The 18,941-nt window shown below is 39.9% G+C and overlaps 1 protein-coding gene across 2 annotated transcripts in view; it reads left to right on the forward strand.

The window, feature by feature from the left end:
• PSMF1 (proteasome inhibitor subunit 1) overlaps positions 1-18,941 on the forward strand; it is a 1,027,177-nt gene that overhangs the window by 778,217 nt on the left and 230,019 nt on the right. For both annotated transcript variants that reach the window (XM_044090428.1, XM_044090427.1), the window contains exon 5: positions 8,400-8,462. In XM_044090428.1, coding sequence (XP_043946363.1) covers positions 8,400-8,462 — 63 coding nt within the window. The remainder of the gene's footprint in view (positions 1-8,399; positions 8,463-18,941) is intronic.

Below are 18,941 nucleotides of genomic sequence, written 5' to 3' on the forward strand. Positions count from 1 at the left end.
TTGATGCTTTGGCCCAGCAGAGCTTGTCCAAAAGGATGGAATTGAGGGGCTGTGTGCTGCTGCTGCCAGAAGGTTAAATGGGTTTCAGTAAATGCTTCAACACTCATTACAGACCGATAATTAACTCCTTCAGTCTTGAGCAACAAGAGGCTAATTAAGGGGTGGAGTCTTTATTTCAAACATTTATAAATTTGTTTTGCAAGGATTTAATGGACTAGTGAGCAGGGCATTTCGCTAGCAGTTTCAAAAGTGACTTAAGACTTGGAATGTTCTCAGTGTGATTTACATAGTTTAAAGCAGTGCAGACTGTAGAACTGGTTACACTGACTGGAGATGTTTGGATGCTCCCATATGTAGGAGCTGTGAGACGAAACTGACAACCTGCATTTGCTTTTGAGGGTGCATTGAAAGTCATTGTTGCCCGGAGTAGCGCCAGGCAGTGGTGTCAACATTTATAAATTTACTTACTTAGAGCTTTGCTTTGGATGTTGGAGCTGTGATACTGAAGAACTGACCGCTTGCATTTGCTTTGAGTATGCAGTTTTGTGTGTGATTTTGGAAGTTACTAATGTCCAACTTATGTTCTGAGAGACTGCTTTCCAATCTATCTGCAAATATACAGAGCTGAGTATATATTTTTTGGTTTTAGAGTTTAATTGTTGCTTAGATCTCTGTTGAAACTGTTGTCTCCCTGTTCTGAGAGACTGCTTTCCAATCTATCTGCAAATATACAGAGCTGAGTATATTTTTTTGGTTTCGAGTTTGTAGTTAGTTGTTGCTTAGATCTTTGTTGAAACTGTTTTCCCAACCCCTATTTTCTGCCGTGTCTACAGTTGGTATAACTGTGTTTTACAGCTTGTGTGTTAGCTAACTCAAGCATCACTTGCATAAAATTAGACCTGTTAGTAACAGCCTGCATTTAATTGCTGGAACCTTTGTTCTGAGAGACGGCTTTCCAATCTGTCTGCAAATATACAGAGCTGAGTATTTTTTTTTTGTTTGTTTTAGAGTTTGTTAATTGTTGCTTAGATCTCTGTTGAAGCTGTTGCCTCACTGTTCTGAGAGACTGCTTTCCAATCTATCTGCAAATATACAGAGCTGAGTATATTTTTTGGTTTTAGAGTTTGTATTGTTAGCTGTTGCTTATCTCTCTTGAAACTGTTTTCCCCACCCACACCCCTATTTTCTGCCATGTCTTCAGTTGATATAACTGGTTTTTACAGCTTGTGTGTTAGCTAACTCAAGGATCAGTTGCATAAAATTAGACCTGTTAGTAACAGCCTGCATTTAATTACTGGAACCTGTGTTCTGAGAGACTGAAATATACAGAGCTGAGTATATATTTTTTGGTTTTAGTGTTTAATTGTTGCTTAGATCTCTCTTGAAACTGTTGTCTCCCTGTTCTGATAGACTGCTTTCCAATCTATTTGCAAATATACAAAGCTGAGTATATTTTTTGGTTTTAGAGTTTGTACTGTTAGTTGTTAGATCTCTGTTGAAACTGTTCTCCCAACCCCCCCCCCTATTTTCTGCCATGTCTTCAGTTGTTATAACTGGTTTTTACAGCTTGTGTGTTATCCAACTCAAGGATCACTTGCATAAAATTAGACATGTTAGTAACAGCCTGCATTTAATTGCTGGAACCTGTGTTCTGAGAGACTGCTTTCCAATCTATCTACAAATATACAGTGCTGAGTATATTTTTTTTGGTTTAGATTGTGTTAATTGTTGCTTAGATCTCTGTTGAAACTGTTGTCTCCCTGTTCTGAGAGACTGCTTTCCAGTCTATCTGCAAATATACTGAGCTGAGTATATTTTTTTGGTTTTAGAGTTTGCACTGTTAGTTGTTGCTTAGATCTCTGTTGAAACTGTTGTCTCCCTGTTCTGAGAGACTGCTTTCCAATCTGTCTGCAAATATACAGAGCTGAGTATATTTTTTTGGTTTTAGAGTTTGCGGTGGTGGTGCTGCGGTAGCTTGTCGCCTCACAGCAAGAAGTTGTCCCGTTCGATTCTCAGCTAGAGCGTCTACTGTGAGGAGACATGCATGAATGGGCGTACCTTCGTTGAAGGTTGCGCGTCAGGGCTGGCAACTCAGCATGTAAAAATCCACTGCCAATCATTGGCGGACCTGAGTTCCGCTGTGGCGACCCCTAACTGGGAAAAGCCGAAAGACACAACAACTGTTAGTTGTTGCTTAGATCTATATTAAAACTGTTTTCCCCACCCCTATTTTCCGCCGTGTCTTCAGTTGGTATAACTGTTTTTTACAGCTTGTGTGTTATCTAACTCAAGGATCACTTGCATAAAATTAGACCTGTTAGTAACAGCCTGCATTTAATTACTGGAACCTGTGTTCTGAGAGACTGCTTTCCAATCTGTCTGCAAATATACAGAGCTGAGTATATTTTTTTGGTTTTAGAGTTTAATTGTTGCTTAGATCTCTCTTGAAACTATTGTCTCCCTGTTCTGATAGACTGCCTTCCAATCTATCTGCAAATATACAGAGCTGAGTATATTTTTTTGGTTTTAGAGCTTGTACTGTTAGTTTCAACAGAGATCTAAGCAACAACTGTTTTCCCAGCCCCCCACCCCTATTTTCTGTCATGTCTTCAGTTGGTATAACTGTTTTTACAGCTTGTGTGTTATCTAACTCAAGGATCACTTGCATAAAATTAGACCTGTTAGTAACAGCCTGCATTTAATTGCTAGAACCTGTGTTCTGGGAGACTGCTTTACAATCTGTCTGCAAATATACAGAGCTGATTATATTTTTTTTTATTTTAGAGTTTGTACTGTTGGTTGTTGCTTAGATCTCTGTTAAAACTGTTTTGTCCCACCCGCCGTCCCTATTTTTGGCTTGTAGTTTAAATTTTGTGGCTTTTGCAGTTGCCCGCCCTACTGTAGATTTGATCTGGGACGCTCCCCCAATCCCATCTAATTACCACATTCTACCCAATAAAGACTTTCTGCACTTGCTTTTAGTCCTTTTTTATTTAATTGCATTTTTTAAACTGTTTGGTCTAATATTGCTATATACTCAGTTGTGCTAACTTGCACTACATGTGAATTGTTTTTACTACTTTTCTGTAAAAAAAAAAAAAAAAGCTGTAAGCCTATTTCCCACCTTTCCTGTAACTAGTGTTCCAGATACAGATTTGCTGTATCCAGGACTGTATGTAAGCTTCTGAGCCCCCCAAGCCTTTCTGTGTTGGAGGGAAGCCTTCTAGCTTATCAGTGTAAGTGGTAAGCACTAGGTATCCTATCTACCACATAAGGAGTGGTTCTGGCCCAGAAATTGTAGTTATTGGCCGTTTGGGCAATCTCTTCCATCTCTCTCAACTTCCTGATTTAAAAGCCCACATTTGCACTTGTTTATGTCCTGTAACTCGTCTAGTGCAGATACAGATTCTTAGTTTTAGCACTTAAATTTGCTTATTCGTGCTCAGCACTTGTTCAGAACTTGTAAGCACTAAATAAGCTACTAATTACTACAACACTCAACCTTCCTCCTTACCTAGAGGAAAACAGTTTTTGTAGTTACTTTTCTCACTTGCTTAGAGAAAAACAGCTCTTGTACTCACTTTCCTCACTTATCTAGAGGAAAATAGTTTTTATTCAGGCATGTCCAAGAGTCAGCTCCCAGTGTTCTCTCCTGTTTATCTGATGAATCTGGGCATCTTGAGGCAATGTAGAAATTGCCTCATGTACACAGACAACCCTCTCCTCCTACCACCCAACACTACAACCTGCGAGAGATGCACTTATCTAGCCAAACTGTAGGTAAAGCTCTCTCCAACCTAGACTGAACTTGGCAGTCATGAGGAGAAGGTAAACATTTGCACCACACCACACTCATCACATAGTCTCACTAAATCTACACCACCAAAATCCACACATAGTAACACAAAAACATTCGCGGAGGCTCTCAGTAATAATCTGTCTAAGCAACAGAGACCTCCAAAGCAGAAACGCAAGCAACCTCCATCCCCCAACACCACCCAAATGACACATAGCCCACATACTCAGTCTGCCACTCAACCACACCCAATAAGGCAAAACAACGTACCCAACACACTAGTCATAGGTGACTCTATAGTCAGGCACACTGATGTCCCACTCACCAGGTTAAACAAGGAGAAGGTTACTGTCAGCTGCCTGTCGGGTACCAGGATCCGTCACATAACCCACGCACTCAGGTCACTCCACAACAAGTACAAATATGACTCTGTCATTGTCCATGTTGATGTGAATGACCTGAGACGTACCTCCCTGGACTATACGAAAAGAGACATGGAAGAACTCTCCGATCTTGTAGCTCAGGCAGGTATGACCCTAGCCCTGAGTAGCATTCCGCCATCGCCCAGAATGATACCGCAGTACAAGGACAAAATGATTGACTTAAACAATTGGCTATGCTTCTGGTGTCATTCTAACGGGATCCAGTATCTGTCTGCTTGGGATGACATGGTCAACAGACCACGATGCTTTGCCACAGATGGCCTGCACCTGTCTCCCCTGGGATTCTGGATACTGGCTAAGGCTCTTGCTGCCCCATAGTGCTTTTTTTTAGGCAAGGTTCAAATAAATTCACCACCATAACAGGAACAGGCAAGCAAAAACTGAGGGTAATGCTATTCAATACTAGAAGTCTAAATCTCAAAATTCACTCGCTCGAGGCACTCCTTAAAATGGAAAACATCGATAGCTGTTCAGTGACTGAGACCTGGTTCAAGGCTCCAGAGAGCACCCCTGCTCTACCAGGCTATAACTCATAGTACACTTTTCAGCCATGTAACCTGGACCGAAACACCAAAGGCGGAGGCGTGTCCATTTTCATTAAGGATATCCAAGTGCAGCTAACTCTGGGCAAAACTGCAATCCAAATTGTAGCTTGCTACAGATCCCCCACCATGCCCCAGGATTCCCACTCCTCTTTTCTTGGTGTACTGGAAAATATTAGGATTCAACCAAACACCCTAATAATGGGCAACTTCAATTACCGCACCATTAACTGGGAAAACTACTCGTGTACCAACTCCTTAGCTCAACGCTTTCTGGAATTCATAAACTCCAATGCCCTGGATCAACTTATCCACACCCCCACCAGGGGCAACAATATCCTAGACCTAGTCATAACCAACATGAGTGACCGGTGTTCCACACCTGAAGTCAACTCCTCGTTGGTTCGATCCGACCATAAGCTAATCACCCTTGATATCCACATCCCACCCCCACCCCCCATTAAGGAAACCACGGTAAAAAATTTCTCCAAAGCCAACTTCATGCTTCTTAAGACAGAAGTGGTGAATTTCATGACACCCATGCAGATGGACAATACAGTTACAACTGCTGAATCCTACACAAATGCACTCTATAAGCACTTGCACAAGTGCATGAATCGTGCTATTCCAAACAGAACCAAGATGCTATCCTCCAAAAAAAGGAAGCCAATCTGGTGGTCCCCTGCCATAAACAAACTGTACAACAGAAGGAAGAAACTGTTACAAAAGAGAATAAAATCCCATGAGTGGAGGAGCTCCCTGGTCAGCCTCAGTAAGAAGCTGAGATCCCTTATAAGATCCTCCATAGCTAGCTACGAAAACAAAATCGCCACTAATTCTAAGGACAACCGCAAAGCATTCTATAGCTGTGTCAAGAATCTCGATGGCAACACCCAGATCTGCTCTGAGTTACAGCACAACAGCACAAAAATTATAGAACCAACTGATATTGCCAACATCCTGGCAGATAGGTTCAGTGCTAACTTTACCCCCCACCCCCTAAAGGGCCCATAACTATATAGGAAGAATGCAGAGTCCCAGTAATCACAACTACGCAGGTAAAAGCTGCACTCTCTAAAGCCAAAAACACAGCATCCATGGGACCGGACAACATCTCAGGCTGCGTTTTACATGAACTTCAGAACGAACTGGCTCCCCCACTTAAGCACCGTGTTCAATAATAGCCTCGCATCAGGCTTTGTACCCACTGAATGGCGTACAGCAACAGTTATCCCACTCCACAAAGGGGGAGCCACCACTGATCCCGGGAACTATCGACCTATTAGCCTGATGAGCCTGGTCTGCAAGGCCATGGAACGTATCATCATGGAACTCATAAACAAAGACATTGGTAACCTCCAAACTCTGGATCCGTCCCAGTTCGGGTTTGTGAAAGGCAGATCATGCCTCCTGAACCTGATTGACTTCTTTGAGGCAGTCATCAAAGCCGTAGATGAGTGTAAGGTGGTTCACACAGCCTATCTTGACCTCGCCAAGGCTTTCGACACCATCCCCCAGTCTGGAATTATAGCTAAACTCACTAAACTAGGCATAAATCCCTACATCACAAGATGGGTTGCCAACTGGCTCACTGACAGAACCCACACTGTATAAGTTGCAGACTCCAAATCTGACCTCAAAGCAGTGACAATTGGAGTACCACAGGGTTCCGTCCTGGGACCTCTCCTGTTTGGTATCTACTTCTCTGAAGTACAGGCTAACACAGAAAGCCTCTGGCTAACAAAGTTCGCAGATGACTGCAAACTAGGAGCCATAGTCAAGTTCCCAAATGATGTGGACATCCTACAGAAGGGCCTCGCTGAGACAGATTCCTGGTGTCAGAGCCATGGCCTCAAGCTCAATGCTAAAAAGTGCAGTGTCATCCCCTTTGGTAAAAACTCTGTACCCGTGAACTACCACATAGGCAGCAATCTACTTAACACCAAATGTGTAATAAGAGACCTTGGGACCCAGGTGGACAGTAGTCTCTCCTTTGATAATCACATCGCCACAGTAGTCAGGAAGTCCTTCTACGTGGCACACCTCATCATAAAAGGGTTCTCATCCAGGAAAAAAGAGGTCATTGTTCCCCTCTACTCAACACTCATTAGACCCATTGTATAGTGCAACTCCCCTTTTGGAATGTACCTCACAAGACATCTGCAGCAGCTGGAAAGGCCACAGAAGTACCTCACAAAGAGGATTACTGGCCTCAAACAAATGCCCTACACTGACCACCTCAAAAAACTTCAGAGCTGTTGGACATGCTACACCTAAAGAAATCCCACTCCCTCCGAGCTACACGCTGTAGGGACCTAAACCTTGTCACCACAATAAACAGGACATGCTGGAGGGATAGATTCTTGTCCCAGAGACTTCCCATACTCTGGAACAGGCTACCCATCTATGTCAAGCAAAGTTCTTCATTAGCACTCTTCAAGAAAAATCTTGATGAGTGGATGGGAAATAGGAAATACACCCCGGGGATCACTTCTGTGTCTCTGCTCGACAGTGGCACAGGAAAATAGCTTTCTTGGGTGGCATAAGCCAGGGAACCTTGTTGGCTAGGCTTACGTAGGCCCTTGGGCAGATAGCCTAGTACCTACCTATGAACCTATAAAGAGATGAGGCAGGTGGTGGTACCAGCATTTATAGATTTTGTGTGTTGGAAGTATATCTTCCCATGGTTAAGTTGGATGTTTTATGCATGCATCTTGGTGAATAGGGTCATATTCCGTTTTTGGAAATTACTCAGTTCAAAAGGTGCTGGCAAAGAAAGGTTGTGTAGAATCAACAGGACAGTAAAACTAAGACTTCTCTATTCTCTTGAAGAATATGAATTGTGCAAAACTTCAACTGAATTAGTTTTTCATATGGGAATAATATTTTTTTCTTTTCAGTGAAGAAAACAATAAGGGTAGCTATAAATCAAAGGTTGCTCCATCTTGGATAATTATGGATGGGTGGATACAGAGATTTTCCTAGTTACAGCTCCAGAAAGACATTATTGTAGAAGTCTTGGAAGTCAAGTTTAATAATAGATGGCAGGATCATGCCTAGCTGGCTAATCTGCATTGTTTCAGAGAGGTGGGAATTAGCCAGAGAAGGTAAAAGTAAATGCTGTGGTTTCTTTCCCATAGTGAACTTCTACCATCTTCAAATACAAATGTTGTTTTGTACACTTCATATTTTTTGTAGTAGACTAGTGCAGTTAGCAAGGTTTGTGCATGGTACTAGTTTTTAATAAAATGTACACCAACACTAGTTTGAATATATGGTACAGTGTACATTTGTTACCAGGTGCATCAGTGAGTGGGTGTGATATTGGCAGGTGTGCTAGTAATGCTGAATGCCTCCATATGGAAATGGTTGAAATGTAATATTATTAAAATATAATTTTGAGCCAGGAACCATTTAAAAATGCAGTTAAGAGTTTTCAGCATTTTCTGCCTTCTTTGGACTCACCTTCATAATCTCACTGCCCGCTTTCTTTAATTTTTTTTTCAAGCCCTCTTTTTTATGTGGGTTAAATGTCTAACATGCAGTTTACTGATTAAAAAATTGTTGGACCTTTTTGGATTTTAATTTTGAATAATTGAATATTTTTGTTTTTTTTAGGTCAGATCCACCTGATCCTCTGGCACCATTTGTAACAGGAGGGGCAGATCGGGATCCTTTTGGGTAGGTGTAACTAACTTGATCACTAAACCTCCAAAGCCGACAGCAAAGCAAATATTTTTTAAAGTGCATTTCACTAGGTATAAATACAGCTGAACAAAAACCTAAATATAAGCAACCAAACAGGGTGTTAAAAAAATTTCCCAGTACAGCTCTGTCAGCCCAAGTATACGAAGCACAGTTATAATAATATGGTTGCATGTTTTCAATAAAGATTGAGACCTGAGGGGCTCAAGCATACACAGTGTTTTTATGAAGTTCTACCAACCTCAGAAAGCAAATGACTTGCACAGCATCACATTTTTAGGGCTCATACCGTCCCATTATGTTTCCATGTTTTCTGGCATTTGCAAAGTTTCAAATACACTTCTGCTGCATTATCGACATGTTTGATGTGTAGGAGAGCTGGATAAGAAGTGCTGTATGCTAGCCTGCCCAATATTTTCAGCTGCAATAACATGTTTAATGTTTGGCTGCTTACAGCTGTTGCTGTGCAGTTAATTTTCTGGTGCCTTGCAAGCTAATTAGTAAAAACAATTTAAACCTATAGACTACAGATTTTATTTTTAAATTGTAAGAATTATACAGTATTTAAAATATTTTAATGCATGCTATTTTAAACTTCTTTTAGCTTTTACTTTTAGCTACAGAATGAATTATATATTGAGGAGTTCTTCAATTTCAGATTGGTTTGTACTGGTATTCAGCTGCTATTTTTTCACGTTATGGTATCCTGCCGAATTCATTGTGGAACAATTTGGCTATATGGATATGCAGATTTTATTTTCTCATTTGTAATTTGTGTACATCATTTTACATATTTAGAGTAACTGGCATTTCATTTTTAAGTGAACTGTGTAACTCTGAGCAAGACATTTAACCAGCTCTTCCTATATCATTCCTGAAAAAGTACATTTGTGTCAGGCAAATAAAATTAATAATAAATACATACATAAAAAATAAGACCACTTACTGTCTCAGGCAGCAGGTATAGCTCTGTGTGTGTGTTTCTGGAATACAGGGTGTATCACGGGTATGTCCGCATGTTTGTATGTATACATATGTATATTGTCTAGATACATGTGTGTGTGTGTGTATATATATATATATATATATATATATATATATATATATATATATACACACACACATATATGATATACACGCAGATGCATATACATACGTGTGTATGTGTGTGTGTGTGTGTGTGTGTGTGTGTATATATATATATATATATATATATATATATATATATATATATATATATATATATACACACACATATATGATATACACGCAGATGCATATACATACGTGTGTATATGTGTGTGTGTGTATATATATATATATATATATCACACCTCTCAACCGTACCAAATTCCTCAATAGATACCGGTTTTGAGGGCAAAATATTGAGGTGCCACGAATTCCCGAGTGGCCCCTTTAATTTCCTTTTTTTTTTTTTTTTTGTTTTTTTTTTTTTTTTTACTCCTGACGTCACCACGTGCAATCCATGCTCTTTGACATCAGGCTCATGAGGCAGACAGCCTGTCAGAATGCCCAGCCAATGTCCTTGCAGACTGATCTCCTTTCAAGCCCATCTTTTTTCCCCCCAGCTCCTCCTCCAGGTAAAAAAAAAAAAAAGTAAACTTAGTATCAGTGTAATGGAGAAACTTGCAGGCATTATATTTACTTAACGGTATGTGTGTGCTTGTTAGCTAATAGAGAAACAGCTGGAGACATTTTTTTACTTAACGGCTGCTATTACATTTACTTAACAGCTAAAGAGAAACTTGCAGGCATTACATTTACGTGTGTGTGTGTGTGTGTGTGTGTGTGTGTGTGTGCGCAACGTCACGAGACATTATATACTTAACGGCTGCTATTACATTTATTTGTAGAGAAACTTGCAGGCATTACATTTATTTGTGGGTGTGAAATGGTAGGAGACATTTACTTAACGACTACTCTTAAATTTACTTAATGGTTGCTATTATATTTACTTTGAGAAACTTGCAAGCATTGCATTTATCTATGTGTGTCAAACATTATTTACTTAACAGCTGCTGTTACATTTACTTATAGAGAAACTTGCAGGCATTACATTTATTTGTGTGTGTGAAATGACAGGAGACATTGTTTACTTAAAGGACCACCACGTGATGCTTTGGTTGTTTTCTCATTTCCAAGGTCCTTGTTTACCCTATTTTGTGAATGTAGCACTGTACCATATTCTTTTGTTTATCTAGAATGACGATTTCCACAATTCTTTTCATTAGCTGTTCCTACAGTTCCGGTACTGTGAGCCATTTTGAGCATATCGCAGTCTCACATAGCTGAAGAGAAGGTAGGGGCGCTTGAACCATTTGGTAATAACGCCCTCTCTTATTTTTTACTTTTTCCTCAGTTGCTGCCAAGAACCACCCATGAGCCGCCTCCTTCAGTCCTTTCGCCCTGGGAATGCCCACAAACACTGACTGTGCATGAGATCTTTTAATTTTGGTTCCTGCAGCCAGTAAAAATGTGATGCTGACTGACTGTGGGAACTGCTTTATTTATAGCAGTTGCTGGACGTATCTGTTTTGTTGAAGGATTGCTATGATACCTGCTTATCCCACAAGTGTTCTCCAGTGATGATTTTGTAACCAGAGGTATGTGTATCACAAACATCTTTACATGTTTTTTCCCCCTACATATATGTATAGCTCCTACATTTGCCAGTAAAAATACATCTCAGCTGCTTAGTTCAAGAAGTCGGGACAGAGGCAAAAGTAATGGGAGAAAGGACTGAGTGTAAATAGGGAGACATGTTAAATATTGCTGTTATAAACTTAGACGTGTTCAAATAAAACTGTTTATGTTTGTGTGCTTTTCATGAAAAATGTATGTCATTATATAGTGACTTCAATCCGTATGCAAACCACAAAATTTTATTAGGACAGACCTAAGTTATAAGGCAAAAATCTGTACATTCTGCAAAAGTCTGTACTATTCAATATGGTTTGAGAACTAAGGGTTTTAATTGCACGTAATGCCTGTTACTGCCATGGAGCTCGCACTATTAAGGAAACCTAATTGCCCTTATTTGACTCTGGCTAAGCATCATTTTTGCTGTTTAGCCAGTGTAAAATAAAAAAATTTAAGTAAAAAATAGAAGTATGTGTGTGTCTGAGTGCTTAAGTGTATGCCTGCATTAGAGTGAGATCGATCATGCAGTTATTTTATACTCGCTAAGCAGCAGTTTTGCTGTTTAGCGAGTGTGAAATAAGCAAAGAAATTGAAGAAAAAAAACAGGTGTGTGTGTGCGTGTGTTTGCATTACAGTGCAAGTGAGATTGATCGAGCTATTTTACACTCGCTAAGCAACAATTTTGCTGTTTAGCGAGTGTAAAATAAGAAATTTAAGAAAAAAATAGAAGTGTGTGTATGGATGTCTGAGTGTGTGAGTGCATGCCTGCATGAGAGGAGAGTGAGATCAATCAAGCAGTTATTTTACACTCGCTAAGCAGTGGTTTTGCTGCTTAGCGACTGTAAAAGTAAAATAATACATAAAAAAAAGGAAGATAAGTATGCACCTGTGTTTGTATATGTGTGCTTGTTTCTGTCTGCATGTCTGAGTGTATGCATGCTTGCCTGAATGAGATCTAAAGTGTATTTGCATGTGTATATGCTTGGGAAGAGTGAGTGTGATCTATCAGTGGCAGAAGCAGCAGTAGTTCAAAGAGGTTGTCATACCTCTCCACTTTTTCAAAGTGTCTGGGAAAATTAATAAGGGCTGCTGGCCGATACAGAACATTTCTTCACTGCTTGCACTGACTTTAGTTTCGTTGGTCCGGGATGAGGGATGTAGTTTCTACTCACTTTGATGAACCAAACCATCAGTATGTTGCTGGTATGTACTTTCCATTGCTTTGCAATACTGTTAAAAAAGTATAAATTATTGCTAATCGAATAACATTTTAAGAGCAAGGCAATGAATGAGTCACCGTCCTGTGTGAGAGTGAGACTTCAGGAAATGTACAGCTTGTGCCCCACACGTATCACACTTTTGGAACTGGTTATCAACTTCTCTTGAGATATGGACTAAAATTTCTTTTGCAGTAATTTATTTTTAAAGGAGTGTGGCAAGCAGTTATTGAGAAAGTGTGGCTGTACACTGTAATTGATATTTGGTTATATGTTAGCTGTAAGTATTGTAGAGAGCGAATACATGCTTCTGGATTCTTTGTACTGGCTTGCCTCTTGGTTGTCCCACCATGATGAGTGTAACTGTGTGGGCAGGAGTTGTCTTCTTGCAGGCAGTGGTGAACAGGAGGAGGAGGCATGCTCTTTTATCCGAAGCATGGTTGTAACTCAGCTAGTAAAGTTCGGTTTTCTTCTACGCACTCCTAAATCTGTGGATTCGTGGAGCTCTTCCACGAGACAGTGAAATACTGCTTTATAGAAAACTACTACGTGCTCACACCCCTGTAGCCTCTCCAACAAGAGGATATTGGTATTAATTAGAAGTAGCTGCTCCTTTCATAGGGGAAACCTCCCCAACAAAAAAATCCGTGATAACTCTCTAGTTCTGCATGACATGTCAGTTTAACCAAATTTATACTGGTCTGCACTGTATTTAAATAATGTTTAGACTGAAGTATGTAATCAGAAAACCAATATAAAAGTATTAAAGATTAAGCAACATATACTGAAGGAGTGCATTGTGTACTGTAAAGGTAGGTTGTGCAATGCTGAACTTTCATGATCTCCGCTATCCATCAGTGGTTCAAGCTGATATTTAGCCTTTTGAAATCTGTAGCTTGAGGTGAAATGTTACCATTTGTTGCAGGTGGTCCTATACTATATTTTGTAGCTGTAGTCACTGCAAAAATGACACGTAGCAGCATGCATGCTTTGTTATATTTGAGCTCGTTAACCAATCTAAGTATTATTATTAAATGCTTTTGAAGCTGGTTAAAAATTGCTCCAAACTGTCTGTGTTACAGATATATATATATATATATATATATATATATATATTTTTTTTTTTTTTTTTTTTTACTTGTTTATTTATTTCACTTTTGGTGGCCAGGAACTGTCTGACTGGGTCAGGAACCCATTTCCAGCGGAGGCCCGGGGAGAAAAGCTCCACAGAGCAAAGTTTGATCAGTAGAAATTTATAAAATAAAATTTAAAAGTGACATGTAAACTACTGTACATTAGCAGAAGAGTTTAGTATGAACATGAAAAATAGCAGTATTGCACGGAGTCTGGTTGCGGATGTATCCATTATGTTTGACACAATCGGTAATATATGCAGCCACTTTAAACAAGGGGAACAAGAGCTAAGAAGACAATGCTAATTAGCTAATTGCTAATCAAATGTATGTATATACTGCATATCCTCACTGTTTATTGCATTTTAGAGACAGTGAGAGAGAGAGAGAAAAAGAAAAAAAATAAATAAATAAAATAAAAATATATTTTTTGTTTTTTTAACATTTGTATCTTCTAATTTGTCCCGTTATTACCTTTTGTATTTTTAATTGGATGTATTATGACTTTGATATGTCTATTTTATGTCTTTTCCTGGAGCTTTTCTCCCCGGGCCTCTACTGAAAATGGACATGTATCCAGCTAGACTAGCCCGGTTAACAAATGTAAAATAAAAATAAAAAAAATAAAAATAAATAAATAAAATGGTATTTAGAAGGAGAATTAAAGGGAAGTAAGGAGCAATCACCCTGGAGTAGAGCATAAGCAGATCCAGTTATTTCTTGGTTGCTGCTTAGGTAACTTTTTAAATTTGGATGAGTTAGCTGTGTTGACTATATGCTGGGGAATTAATTTCCAGGCTTGTGATATTTGTTTTAAAAAGAGAGCATCTCCAAAACCGTTGTTGGCTTTTGTAACTTTTAGAAGTAATTTGTTGCATGACCACAATGATCTAGAGTTGGAGTCTGGGTGAACTAGGTTTTTGAGGGCTGGATATTTGTCTGGGTGGTGGATGATGGAGTGGACAACGGTGAATTGGTTTAGTAGTATAAAGTTTGGAAATTCAATCCATTTTAGTCTTAGAAGGGCTGTGCAATGGTGTGATCTGTGAGGTTGGTTGCAAGCTAACTTGGCTGTTTTATTGTAGCTTGGCTCAAGTTTGTGAACCTCTGATTTTCTTAGATTAGTGAAAATAAGGGAGGCATATAACAGAGTGGATAGTACATGAGTTCTGGCTATAGACTCTTTAGAAGTTTGGGTAAGGAATGATTTGGATCAGTACATAGTGCCAAGTTTAATGTGTTCCTTTTTATTGTTAGGGCTATGGGTTTATCATATTTTAGACAGTTGTCAGTGGTGACACCTAGCAGTTTGTTGTGGTCGATAGGATCGATTTTGGTGTTTTTGGAGTGTATGTTAAAAGGGAAGGGGAGTTTGTGTTTTATGAGTTTGGAATAGCATTACTTTAGTCTTATTGTGGTTACAGAGGTATTGTTCTACATCTGTGAAGAAATTCTGTGTTTTTAGAGGAGCTCAGGGAGGGATGGGGCTGTGCAGATGTGTGAGGAGTCATCTGCATATTGTGTAATTGTTGCTGAGTCAATGATGGAACTGAGTTTGTTGGTAAAAATGGTAAAAAGTAGTGGTCCAAGTAGTGAACCTTGTGTGACACCAACTGAGACAGAGAGCAGAGAAGAGATTTCTTTTTGCCATTTTACTAATTGCTGTCTTGCTGGCAGGTAGCTCCAAAACCATGAGATGGCTGGTTGGGAGAGGTTCGGGGAGGCTAGTTCAGCAAGAAGTTTTTAATGTGAGACAATGTCAAGGCCTTTGACATGTCTAGTAAAATAGATGCTTATACATATTGCTGATTGTTTCTGAGCTGGTTTACTAAGTCTGTGAAGCTTATAAGGGTGGTAGTGGTGTGATGTTTTGCATATAAGCCATGCTGCGAGCTAGAGAGCAGGTCATTTTTTATTAGATAAGGCAGGAGTTGGGAGTGAATATATTTTTCAAGGATTTTTGCAAAGGAGAGGAGAATAGCTATTGGCCTGCACTTTGATAACTCCGGATGTGCCCCCTTTTTGTAGGGGGAGGATAACGTGTGAGATTTTTCAAAGTTTAGGGACATATTCTTTTGAGATGGGGCAGTTAATTAGTATGGAGACTGGCTAAGCGATTGCATCATCTGCTAATTTATTAGGGAGTTGGGCTGCTGCAAGACAGGAAGGTTTTAGTTTGTGTATGTAGCCAGTTTGCACTGGATTGAAGGAGAAAGAATTAATTTGGGGTGTTGAATTGGGTGGTGGTAATGTTGTGCGTTAACGTGGTACTGTTGTTATCTTTTACCAGGACAGTATAGAGTTTGTAAAGTGTAACTTAACTGGGTTGCTATGCTGTCGGTGGTGTTTGTGGAGGTGGGAGCTGATGTAGTGCTTTGTCCAGGTTTTAAGAGTTGTTTTATGGCACTCCAACTAAGGCATCTTAATAAGCCCCCAAAATTCTGAAGTGATATATAGTAGGCTTTTTTTGTCTTGCTTTATCTGCTTTTCATATGAGTTTCGTAGGTGACAGTAGTTTAGCAGGGTGGTTTGGTTTTTGATGATTTAATAGCATTTCCCGGCTCCATCTATTAGTTTCATGAGTAGTTTAGTATCTCTTGTTAGCCAAGGGTTGGTTTTGCTTTTACCCATGTAAATCTCAGGGGAGCCAGGCTGTTGTAGATATCTAGAAATGTATTGTTGAAGTATTGGACTGCTTTATCTAATTGTAGGTGTTTTAGAGGTAACGAGTTGCATTTTGTTAGGAGAGATTTGTAGGTATTGGTGAAAAAATGTTGTTTGCTTTGGATATGTTTATATATGCCGCAGTTTATATGGCCTGCCTTATGCCTGAGAAGATAGGTGGGTATATGGCCGCTGAGGGAGTCTGGTAGGCAGCTGGCTTGGTGATAAAGGGAGGGTCTGTTTGTTAGGGTCCATTCAACGATGGATTACTTGTTTTAGTGTGTGTCAATTCTTCTCCTAATATCAGAGTTTCTTGGTTGAATGGAGAGGCTGTCCAACTGAGAAGGTTTCTATTGGGGTGTTGGTGTTTCCGGAGGTGATATAGGCTGCTATAATAATAATAATAATAATACATTTGTTATTGTTTATTAATATATAGATAAATGGGGCTATACCTCTCCACCTCTTGAAGCAAGAAATCCGGACAAAAGCCTATAACAATGGGACCCAAAAATAGGGACTAATTTTAAATTTTCTTCTTATAAACTTAGAAGTAGTTAGAATAATAGGATTTCTGTTAGCTTGCATTTTCTGAAGGATATGAAGTCTGAAGCTCAAATGCATGTCTGTGTTTACTGATGTCAGTCCTCAGTCATTTTTTCAGAAAACTACTAATTTTATGAGGAACAGACCAAGAAATAATATGTAGAAATCTGGACATTCTGTGAAATTCTGGACAGTTGAGAGGTATGAAGGGAAGGCTCAAAAATGGGAACAAATTTGAAATATTTTTATAGCACAGTTGCTTGAATAACAGGATTTGTGCTAACATGCATTTTCTGGACCATAGATGTGTTTTTTGTTGGGGGGGGGGGGGTAGTAAGACCGTTCTAGCAGTAACAGCAGTCAAGAGGTACCTCTTGACCTCTGAGCTCAAGAGATCTGTACACAGGCTAAAATAAAGGGAGCACAAAGACCCAATAATAAGATAAAACTTTAAAAATTGATCTTATAAAATTTGCAAAGTTTCTTGAATAACAGGATTTGTTTTAGCATACATTTTATGAAGGAAGTAAAGTCTGAAACTGAACTGTATGTTTTTACTGTTTTACTTTACTCCCCATTGACTGGGACAAACCACACATTTTAGGAGTAAGGGACATGCCACCCAAAAAAATGAATTAGACATCTGGATATTTTTTGAAAATGTTATATTCCAGATTTATAATACTTCCTCCAACACCATTTACATATACACTGTTTACATATACTACATCATAGGTTCATAGGAGGTTACTAGGCTAGCGGCCCTAAAGCCTTAGAAGCCCGGCCATGTTAATCCGAAGTATCCCCATTTGCTCTTTTTAGGGCAGTTCACAGAAGAAATTTATGAACAGAGCAGGTCTGTGAGCAACACCGGCTATCCCTGTTCATGAGGGATATGGGTGCCACCCCAGGGGTGAATCTGTGGTCTCCCATCCAGTTATGTGAGTTGCGTTTGAATAAGGACAGCAATGAGCTGTGTTTTACATTAATAGGGAGTCTGTTCCAAAGAAGCAGCAATCTCTAGGAGACATATCTGTCTCTCCAGCATGATCTGCAAATGTCACAAGCTAAGTTGAGATCCCTATAACAAGTGACTCTTGAGTCATTTGACTTGCGAATGGGCAGCATTTCCATTAGGACAGTGTTGGAGATTGCCCTATAGGCCAGGCACAAGTCACCTCTCATCAGCCTTATATGATACAGAGTAAAGTAACAGGGCTTTCAGCCTTTCCACATAGGTCATCGTTTGGAGTCCCTGTATTTTCTTAGGTTGAACCCTCTGTGCTCTCTCCAGCTGCTGCAGGTATCTGGTAAGGTACATGCAAAAGGGTGCATTACACTCTGTTAGTGGTCTGATGAGGGTTTGAGTACAGTGGAGTTATAACAGACCAGGGATGAATTTCTGATATCCTGTCCACTGGTCTAGTTTATTCTTGAATATGGTCAGTGAAAGACTCTGCTGCAAAATGGATGGGAAACTAGTTCCGGAAAAAGGGAATTCTAAGACATACAATTGTCCCACCAACATTCTCTCTTTATGTTTCAAGCAAAGTTTAAGCCCTTGTATCAGGTAGTTCTAATCCTATTATTTTTTTTTATATGTAGCTGCAAGCATAGTGGGACTAACCCAGTCAACAAAGGATAAGTAAATATTGTTTGTGGAAATATCAAATATATTTGCTGTTCCTGAGCTACCTATGTGCCCTGCGGCTAAATATTATTATTCATAGATGGCGTATCTACTTTTGTGGTAAAATGTTAGCTATAGCATTGTTAAAACTGCTTTTGATATATTGTTAGTGTTTCATAGTAGGGTTGCCACCTTTTCAGCGGACCAAAGTGGGACATGGGGGTGTGGCCAATATGACACTGGCCACACCCTCTACCATGACGTCACCACAGGAGCAGTGAAGGAGATGCTATTATGGGTAGAACGGATGGCTGCTGGAGTGGCTAGCTAGCTGGCTGCTGGAGTGGCCAGCTGGCCGGCTGCTGGAGTGGCTAGCTGACTTGCTGACCGGCTGCTGGAGTGGCTAGCTGGTTGGTGGGAGTAGCAGCTGGCTGGCTGGATGGATGGATGGATGGATGGATGGCTGCATGAATGGATGGCTGGCTGGCTGGCTGGCTGGCTGGATGGATGGATGGATGGATGGATGGATGGATGGATGGATGGCAAGCTGGTTGAATGAATGGATGGCTGGCTGGCTGGAAGAATAGCTGGCTGGCTGCATGAA

Source organism: Protopterus annectens, chromosome 12.part0 (assembly GCF_019279795.1).
Source record: "Protopterus annectens isolate FY-2018-M chromosome 12.part0, PAN1.0, whole genome shotgun sequence".
NCBI lineage: Eukaryota > Metazoa > Chordata > Ceratodontiformes > Protopteridae > Protopterus > Protopterus annectens.